Below are 10,727 nucleotides of genomic sequence, written 5' to 3'. Positions count from 1 at the left end.
AAAAAAAAATCCGATTGATTGTGTTGGGGTCCTTGAAGAACAAAGTTGTTCACTTCTAGAATAGTTCATAGACATAGAATTGGCGAAAAAAAAAAATGTCAAGTTCATGAATCAATATCGCTCCCTCAAAATTACTTTTGGGTGCATAATTACCTATATTTCAATGTAAGTGATTTGTCGTTTGAGAATACCCTCTGTGGCAAGTATTTTTGAAATAAGGTATAATATATCTAAAATGAGTTTGCCTGTAGTTAACAGAGGGAATGTGAAGAGGCACAAAAATAACTTGCCCCTGAGGTTATTCTCAAACGACAATTCACATACATTGAAATGTAGATAATTATGTACCCAAAAGAAATTTAAGGGAGGTGTATTGGTCCATGAACCTGGCTAACATCTTTTTTTATGTCACTCCTAAACTATCCATCTTTGCATGTCTATGAACTATTCCAAAAGAAAATAACTTTGGATCTTCAGGGAACCTCAAAACATTCAATTAGATTGATAATAGAGGAACAAAACAAAGCCTTCTTCAAATAGAAAGCAATGAACAGAACATGATCGGACGAGCCGTTTTATAGAAATGCGTTTGTGAATACGAACCATATAGGTACCAACTCACAAATCCATAAAATTTTCATTAAAATCGAAATGACAGCAATTGGTGAAATTTCTGAACAAGGTATTTTGACTATAGATAGGCACGGAACCAATTATTTTCCTCAAGTGTTTAAGATGTGAAACACGAATGAAAATATTTGATTGCGAAGATAGAATTTTGATTGGAAGCTACCACGTAAGATTTGAAAGGATTAGAGAAGAACTAAAAATTCCTGCGCTAAAATGCACTAGAAAAAAAAACCAACTTTGGTCGTCCTAATCAGATCCTAACATAAGCTGGCCGTCCTAGGATAATGGCCATCTTTGTCGAATCAGCGAGGACCGGGAGTCCTGATGAGATGGAAGCTCGACCCACGGGCAAAAGGCCTAGAATTTTATATAAAGATCACATCCAAAGGATTCAGGAAAAACAGTTTAACAGCTGAAGCACCGTGAGGCTTACCAGAGTTGGATGGAGGCCTCTTCACGCTAAAATGTGGCTCAAGGAGGAAGGTCCAGGAGAAGAAAAACGTTTATTACTCCCTAAACAAATACAGCGTTTCTTCATGTTCGATCGAGAAAAATAATAAAATAGCAAGAAAACACAACCATATTATTGTTATATTGTAGTGACACTACTACTATTTGATGGTCGCCGAATAACTGCCAAGACGTGAACCACTACAGTCTTCAGCTAAACTATCCTGTCTTATTAATTTGTAATAATGAAGAAAATACTTAAAACTAACTCGTGAATAATCATTTATTATAGTTTTGTATTCCTAAATGTATTATATGAATCAATAAATATTACAATAAATAATACTAATAATACTAAAAGCTAACGTATTGTACATAAGATTTCTCAATGGCGTTTTCGAGCCCAGAATAGTACAAGAGCCCAAGAGGAGAAAAAAGACAGTTATTTCACCCCGATTTTTGATTACTTAATTGAAAATTATGTATAATTAATAGTCAAAATTGACGAGTCTGCCAAGTATAGGTAGGGAGAATAAAAAATAACAGGCTGTTTCAAAGCGATAAAAACAACTAATTTTTTATTCGGAGCACTATATCTTAAAAAGTACCAATAACACAAGAAAACCTAAAAGAACGTCATTTAAAGAAGAGTAAATTTGCTAAGATATGAGCCCTAATAGAGTTATTTACGTTAAATAGTTTTCGAGATATAGCTTTTTAAAAAGCAACATTTCATTAAAATGTTGTATGGGACATACTAAAAGAACAGTAGTTAGTTAATTTTGAAAAATTTATATCTCAAAAACCATTCGACGTACAGATGTCTATTGGCACTCAAATCAAAGCTAGTTTAGTGAGCTATAAAGTATTTTATGATGTTTATCTTCGTAGGAGTAATAGTTTACATGAAATTTGCTAAAATAAATTGATTTATAGTTGTTCGGACAAATTTTCATTTGCCAAATTTATATTCTTATTTGAATATCATAAAAACTACTACTCCTACGAAGATAAGTGTCATAAACTACTTTATAGTAAGTTAATTTTTCTTTATTTTGTGTGTTTCAAATTTCGACTGTTTCAAAACGGTAAAAAAAAAAAATTAATTTTTTATTCGGAGCTCTATATCTTTACAACTATAGAAAATCTAAGAGAGCATTTTGAATTTTATATTTCATCCTCAATTAGAAGGTATTGTGTGCTGAACCGTGGTTCCTCACCGGTGGGTAACATTTTTTATAATACATATTTTCGTGGCTGCTCTTTTTACTTATTTGGTGAGGACATTGTTACAACGGAGTTTTTTTTTTTATTAAAATTATTCTGACCTTTTTTTTTTAAGTTATTTATTTTTTTGGCCCAAAAGTGATGTCATTAATGAGTTTTAAAAACAATTTTCTGGTTCTTAAAACCATTAATAGATCTTATGTGCATCAATTTCAAGATTCCGAGTAAACCTTACTTTTGATAAAAAATGAATTTTTTTCGGTTTTCGGAATTGAGATTGCGATATGTGAATTCAAGAAAAACATTTCTGTGCAAGAAATTATAACTTCGCTACCTATAGGAAAAATCTCACATTCCCTTTTAGTAATTTTTTAGATTTATTTACCGAATCCTTCAGATTCCTTTAAAGGGAGACTCTAAGATAGTGCTATCTTACGGAACTTTTATGTTTAACTTATGATAAAATAAGACAAGGAGTTACACAATTTCCATTGTATTTGTTCTGTATTGACGAAACGGGACGCATAGAGGACATGAACGACACACATCAACACACCGACTCCTTATCCAGCGGGCAAGCCATCTGGTTCAAGAACTGGAAGAGGGTTCTCGTCGGTCTTCCGGTCATGAGGCCCTTCCGCAGGTAGATGGGGGTCCCCCCGGACTCCATCCCCGTTCCCATCAGGTCCATGTGGACGAAGTCCACCGGAGGAGCGAACTCCTGCAAACAGGTCGTTATAATGATCTTTATACTACTGATATTAATGATAGTAAGGCAAGACCGATTAAAGTGCAAACTAAACTTTAAATTAGGGAGATGTTCCGGGGAACGATAACAAAAGTTACACAAAATATTTATATATATTTTATTTTAATAATTTATTTACTGTTAATAAATTAACTGTGTAAAAATATATATAACATGTAAATTTGCTGTAGGTGTCATAGTGACATCATACAAACTTGTGGAGAATCTACCCATTGATAGAACTCCAATAGCATTTCTAAAGGAGAAGATATCGAGGCCATATTCTTTTCAGACGGTAAGGAGGATTATTAGGTAATGAAGGAGAAGTGAGGTTAGACACAAGTGGATTTGGGTGGTTGGGAAGTTTATGGAAGGATTGGTATCTGGTTTTGGCCAAATCGGCAAAATATGAGACATTGAGATCCTAATGGACGACTTGTTTCGTGAAAAAATATGGAGCATTAAGGATTTTACGAAGGATTTTGGACTGTAAAGATTGGATTAGGGAGGAATTTTTAATGGTTTAGTTGAGCCCCAAAGGCCCAAACTCCAGTCCGTATGTCCAAATAGGCCTTAAAATCGTCGTGTAGATCAGTCTTTTGTAATAGATTGGCAGTTTAGACCGTTTGTCTAGTAAGTGCTGTAATAGTCGAAATCGACGAGCAGTCTCCTGTCTTTCAGTTTTGTATGAGGATTTCATGTCCGTCGATACAAAAATATAAAAATAAAAATAGGTTTACACCATTATATTTAATAGTCATCTTTTACATTTTGCCCTGTACGGTGCTTCGGGAGTTCTAAGTCCGACTAGGGGTTCCCCGTATACGTATTATTTTGAAATGTTTTCATCTTTATGAATTTATGTATTTATATTATATATTCATATTATATATTTATATTCTATGTATTTATATAATGTATTTATGAATTTGTATGGAACCGACTGAAAAAGTATGCTATATTTAATTCAAACACTAGATCCATGGACCCCCTCGCCATGGTATGCTAGACATGAATATCTATAATTAATCATTGGAGTTCCTTTCCAACGGTATCGTGTTCACCAATTTACTATGGTATTATATATAAGGTGGCATGCAGGGATTATTAATTATAAAGTAAAGTTTTTGTTACATATTTTATATTTACAATCATATATACATTAGTAAGAATAATATTATGAGAGAGACCTGTTTCGAAAATACTTTAATTGTTATATTATGAATTGAGAAGTGCCAGTTGGGATCTATGATATTTATATTGACTCTAAGTTATTAATTCTATTATTGCCATTCAAATTACAACAGAAAAGGTGTTACTTGTTTTAATGCGCATGTCAAGCTTGACTGTAGTAGCTGAGCGGATCTTGAGCCCCGCGTCATGCCGCCCCTTACCGCGACCGCTGCTGATTCCCTGCGATGGATGACTTCCTCCTCTGGCCTCCATACTCTCCTCTTCCCAGACTCTTTTCCACTGTCTCCCAGATCTTCAAGTGTTCCTCGACTGTTTTCAAGTGTCTATCTCCCCTAGACTGTGTTCAAGTCTCCATCTCTCTCAGACTGTATTCAAGGGTCCATCTCTCTCAGACTGTATTCAAGTGTCCTTCTCTCCCAGACTTTGTCCAACTTCTTCCTCCTGCTCATTTTTGCTTATTTTCTCCCCTCTCCTTCTGACTTCTCCTTCTTTTGATTTCTGTTCTTCTGATTGGTTTTTCTATGTTCAGAGGGGGTGAGAAGGTCTAATGACCTTTGGCGAAAGTCGGTCTTTTTCCTACCTTTCATGTTTAAACTAAGGCGGCTTTCTCCTTTGATAGAGCTCGCTGTATTTTCCCCGAGATTTTTAGAGTGGCCAAGTGTGGGATAAGGGCTGTTTATTTGTTCACCTCTGCCTACGCGGTCAACCGTTGCCAGAGGGTGCATTCTCTGTTATCTATATATCACTGTACATTACTTTAAATGTTTTGCCGCAAAGGTCTCTGCCAAAGGAACCGCCCTCCTTTGGTATGCCGACAAAAGAAATTACTTCAAGTTACAAAATTCCAGCTGATGCCTCTCATACATATCAATTTATTGTGTTATCCTAAATATAGTTTTCAAAAGGAATAATTTTTTTTTTTAATTAGCTATTATTTAATTTATATTTATGTTTCCAAAATTATATAATTCTTATATTTATCATTATAGTCATATATCTTTTTCGTGTATTTGTATTATATTAAAAAACCGTTAGCGGTCATCACCCCTCCACTCTGTATACTTCTGCTGTTTCGATATTTTTTAACTGGAACAGGTGGGAGCTTCTGATTTCTTTACTTATCCTTTATTTTTATTTGTATTTATTGTTTCCCGACCTTTATTTATACCTAACTTCCCTAATCCATCCTGTGGACAATTCGGAAAATAAATAAAGAGACTCATATATTTTAAAATTTAAAATGAATCGAGTATGCGATCTTAAAATCGATATCATTTTCGTTTTCTGCCTATCCGAAAACTTCTAAAGGGTCCCTCACATTTTAGAAATCAGAAAAGTTGAAATGAAACGATTGTGCGATCTTAAAATCGATGTCATTTTCTACCCATCCGAAAATTTAAAATCAATCAATCGGTGCACGTATCTGTAATAAAATTGATAGCATTTTTATTTTCTATATATTAAAAAATAAATAAAAGGGCCCAAATAGGTCTGTACGATAAAAAAATTGTAGAATCCAAAAGCAAGACAATTTTTAGATTAACGATTTATTATATTGATTTTCAACCTTACTTAATGTTGTTAGTAAGATAGAATAGAATATAGACAATATTTTGTGTGGAATAGTTTTAAAACTCAAAAACTTTTAGTTTTACTCAAAATCGTTTGGGTCATTTTCGAGAAAATCGAAAAGATGTGAAAAATCGATTCCATAAATTTGAACTTCAGATCGATTTCATCGAAAAAGTTTAAACCCCACTTTAAACATGTAATTTCATATTCGTACGTCTTTTCGTCTTTGAACTAGGAGTCTCATGTATTCCCAGCTAATTATACTTTCCTTACAGTATACTTTTTCTTAAAATCCCCAACAATCCTGCTTTCGACCTGACTATTCAACACTATCCGCTCTCCTTAAAATAACCCAAGACCTCAAGACTGCCACTGAACACCAAAAGCTTAATCCAACAGTGCTTTGCGCTGGTTTTAATCCTTCCTTTCCGATCGTTCCCAGTACGTAGTGGTTCCTGATAAACCTCTATCAATGACTCGACCCGCACCTGTGGTGTCCCTCAGGTTTCATCGCTACTCCCTACCCTTTTCGCTATCTACATCAATGACCTTCCCTTCCTTATCCAAATTCTCAATACACTTTGTACGCTGATGATTTCCAAATTTAACTTTCATTCCCACCACCTAACCTATTAGTTGCCACGGAGAAGTTAAGTACAGATAAGACTATAGCAATCGTAATAGGATCCAATCACCTCCTGAAAACTATTCCTCATATTCCAACCTTATTCCTAAACAACAGTCCAATACAATTCCATCCATACGTTAAAAACCTTGGTGTCACTAGACCAAACTCTCTCCTGGAAAAACTACGTCCCCGATATTTTCCGTCGTGCCTTTTCCACCCTGAAGCGTTTAAACTATCTTTGTTTGCTACTCTCTTTTAAAATCCGCAGGCTCCTGGTTACTTTCTTAATATTCCCACACTTTGATTATTGCTGTGCTGTTTAAGGGGGTGTCCCTAGGGAACTCCAAGCAAAATTAAAACGGTTAAATAATTGCTTTGTACGATTCATCTTTGGGGTTCCCAGGGATTCCTCTGTCACCCGATTTTATGAAGAGTTGAAGTGGCTTTAGCCACTGTATGTAACTGCCCATCGCAGTCTTTGGTAGATCTTTCCTCATCCGTTCCTCTTCCCTATGGAATTCTATTCCCTCCTTCATTCGTAGTTCTAATACCCTTCCAATCTTCAAATCCCGTATCTTCGACCACCTTCTACCCACCCAATTCCAGAAGAATAACAATTGAAAGTTTCAAGTAACGCTTATATATTTTCTGTATTTAATGTTTCAGATTTTTGTTCATAGTCGTCAATATGTATATAAGCAGAAATTGTACTTATTCATTTATTATTTTTAGTTTAATTGTATTTCCTTTTTTATCATTATTTTTCTTTTTATTTCTTATCTGAAATATCTTAGTCCTCTTATGTTCTATGATTTTAATTATTGTGTTCATTTTTAACTTTTCTAATTCATCATTTTATTATATTTTATGACGTTTTATAATTTCATTTTTATTTTGTATTTTACTCTAAGGCTATAAAGTCTAACTTTGACGTCTCTAAAGGGATCAGTCCCAGTAAAAATAAAGAAAATTATTATTATTATATTCCATGAATACTGTAAGTGAAAGTAAAAAATGCTTCAAGTTTGATAAATTATGATCAATTGCTTTAATAGCTCCCAAATCTCCATGCTATCAAATCCAGAAGGGAAAATAATATTCTATATAAAATAATGCAATAGTAAAACCTGTTTTCACAATCCTAAACACAAACACATATATTCTATAAATATATTACTACTCACACTGAGGAAGGCAGCGCCTAGGCAAGGGGTTGCTCCCCGACCCGCACCGACGTTGTGTACATCCACTCCCGTGTGACCTGCAAAGCACAACAACCACAATGATGGAGCATACAAAGCCCTCCATCTAAGGAGTATCACCTCTAATCCATGATCCATACCGTACCTTTGACTCTCTTCCTGAAGAAGTTCCAGAGCGGCATCCTCCACACCCTGTCTCCCGTGTCCGCTCCAGCTTTGGCCATCTCCCTCCAGACAGTGTCCGACTCTGTGAAGGTTCCAGTCGCTGAAGAACCGAGCGCTGTTCGTATTCCCTCTGTAATAGAACAGGTTAGTACAGTAAAATCGCAAGTTAACCTGAGATTATAAATTAATTTCTCTCGAAGGATTCTGATGTCAAATTATTTTAAAAAAATAATAATAAGTAAATAGAGGTAGTGTGACTATGAATTTATTTTATATTTCTTAAAAATTTATAAAATAATGTCCTGCAGCAGTCTGGGCTTAGTCTTCGGGTTGAGGTTGAGTTTCCCAGGTTGTAGGTCACTGCTCCTTTAACTGTCGGCAACTGGGAGTTGAACTTTATGAACCGTTTTTTGATATAATCCTCTATTGACTCCATTTGTAATTCGCGATGCAATTGGCTATTTCTTATGAACCAAGGAGCATTAACTGCGGTTCTTAGGACTTTATTTTGAAAAGATTGTAGTTTTTTCTTTTTCGTGAAGGATGCCGCACCCCAGACTTCAAAGCCGTACATCAGCAATGGGCCTGAGGATTGTTTTAAATATAAGAACAGTTGTTTCTGGTTTTAGTTTGGAATTTCTGTTTACGATAGGATATATATAAAGTTTGAAAAACTATAAATAAAGTGTTTCACGTGAAGTTGGGATGACAACTTGGACCTGATGACCACCTTCTAGCCTTCAGTATTGTTAAAATAAAAACATTTGATTTAGTAACGGACACAAAGAAAAGGTAATTTCCTCTAGTCTCCGTAGGGACTGTTAGGATAACATTAATAGACTATATGTTCTTAGGAACAAATATGTAGTTTATAACAATAGCTGTTGAAGAGTGTTTATAATAATAGTTGTTGACAACTAAGCCCTAAAGATAAGCCCCCTCCACTTCAAATTTGGAAAGATAAGATTTCAAAATTTTCTTCCCATATCCCATATCCCACAGCCCTCGAAGATTGGTGTCGTAATTGGAGGATTAAGATTCCATCAAATCACCTTTACCCTTCGTCGTAAACCTACCGATTGCCCTCCAGTTTCATTTATGTTACTCTTACCCCTGTCGAACAGATCCGCTACCTTGGACTACATTTGGACAAACGATTAACCTGGAATCCTCACACAAGACTGAAAAGACAGGGCGTTCTAACTTCCAACACATTGTAAAAGACTGATCTACATGACTGTAATAAGGCCAAACTGGACATATGGAGTTGAACTTCGGGCTCCACTAAACCTTCGAATTCTTCTCGTATCGAATCCAAAATCCTTTGTAAAATCCTCAATGCTCCTTACTTTGTCGCAAATAAAATCATACATAAGACCTTAATGTTCCCTATGTAACCTATCTAGCCCGAACCAGATATCACTCCTTCCATTATAAACTCCCTAACCACCCAGTTTCTAACCTTGCATCCTCTTCCATTCCTGACAATCCTCCGAGGCGCCTGAAAAGAAGATGGCCACAAGACCAGCTAATGTAAAATTTCATTAGAGTGCTACCAGTGGGTAGTTGCTCTACACGCCTGTAACTTAACTGTAACTGTAAATTTCAATAAAATTATTTTAAAAAAAATTTTCTTTGTGAAATGTCCATCGTTGGTTGTCATGCCGGCTGACCACTTAGGAGCCGCTTAACGTTAGTCCTGAATTCGAAATTATTTAAGTTTCTAGAGGTTTTGGTTGCAAAACCATTTGGATATCTAACCCATTTAACCACTAAGAAATCTGGATGGATCTGTTAATGATAAGTAGATGATATAAACTGTTAATTACCAGTCATGGTCGCCAGGTTGATGGTAAGGCAGGGGTTGAAGGCGTTCGCGTGAGAGAGGGTGTCGGCCATGATAACCCTGCCTTCGTGGTCTGTCTGCTCCACCCGGATCGTCTTGTTGTTCATCCCGACGAGGACGTCGCCTGGCTTTGTCGAAGCGCCTCCGGGCATGTTCTCCATTAGGGGTACCAGAGCTGTCCACAAAAAGGGGTACATAAAAAAATACAAACCAAATATACGTACATTTATAAATACAATGATGGTTTATTAGGTAGTTTAATTAAACCCAACAACTTCAAGTAGATGATGGTTGGGGATGCGGTCAAATGAAACACATATAAGATGGAGTAACTTATTTAATTGTGCCAACGTTTTGGCTAGAGTTTCTAGCCTTCATCAGGGCTAAGAACAGAACAAGATGACAACCAATATTTAAGTATAGAAATAAAAAGTAAAATATAAACCGAATGACATAAAGTGAATAATTTTACAGAATGAAATTAATAAAATGAAGTGATGAGAGAATTGGAAAATAAAATGTATATTTAGATAATTGAAAAAGTAGGTAAAATAACATAATTAAGGAAATAAAATGAAAATGAAGTTATATAATGTAAAGAAGTTTAAATATATTAGTTATTAATAATTTAAAAATTGAAATATGGAAAGAAAAAGAAAATTATTGATAAAAAGGCAAAATATAAGTAAAGTTTAACAAAAGAGATGAAGAGAAGAAAAAAAAATTATTCTTTTAAAATTTTATGAGGTTTATTTACTTCCATAATTTTCAATAAATTATTATTTATTTACTCATTAACGATTGTACAACGTTTCGGGACCACTGTTCCATATTCATGCACTATAAAAAACTAGAAACTAGGATTAAGCAACACATCACCAATTGTAAAAACACTAAAAATATAAATTGCACAGCTCTGGCCTACCACAGCATAAAACTGAACCACGAATTCAACTTTGAAAACACAAAAATAATAGATACAGTAAAAAATACAAAAAACAGAAGATATCTAGAAGCTATGTACATAACAAAAAACATACAAAACACAGTAAACTATAAAACTGA

General features: G+C 34.8%; 1 protein-coding gene across 1 annotated transcript in view; it reads right to left on the bottom strand.

The window, feature by feature from the left end:
- Window positions 1–2,784: 2,784 nt before the first annotated feature.
- The window catches only part of LOC106684175 (cytosol aminopeptidase), a 36,461-nt gene continuing 28,518 nt past the window's right edge, over window positions 2,785–10,727 (bottom strand). The window contains exons 6-9 of the mRNA XM_014426108.1: window positions 9,646–9,837; window positions 7,797–7,946; window positions 7,634–7,710; window positions 2,785–3,028 (exon numbers count right to left, since the gene is read on the bottom strand). Of these exons, the coding sequence (XP_014281594.1) occupies window positions 2,855–3,028; window positions 7,634–7,710; window positions 7,797–7,946; window positions 9,646–9,837 (593 nt within the window). The 3' untranslated portion in view covers window positions 2,785–2,854. The remainder of the gene's footprint in view (window positions 3,029–7,633; window positions 7,711–7,796; window positions 7,947–9,645; window positions 9,838–10,727) is intronic.

The sequence above is a fragment of the Halyomorpha halys genome, unplaced genomic scaffold (genome assembly GCF_000696795.3).
Source record: "Halyomorpha halys isolate HHAL.00 unplaced genomic scaffold, Hhal_1.1 Scaffold551.1, whole genome shotgun sequence".
NCBI classification, from domain to species: Eukaryota; Metazoa; Arthropoda; class Insecta; order Hemiptera; family Pentatomidae; genus Halyomorpha; species Halyomorpha halys.
The sequence above is the reverse complement of the archived record's forward strand: the minus strand, read 5'-3'. Positions and strand labels throughout refer to the sequence as shown.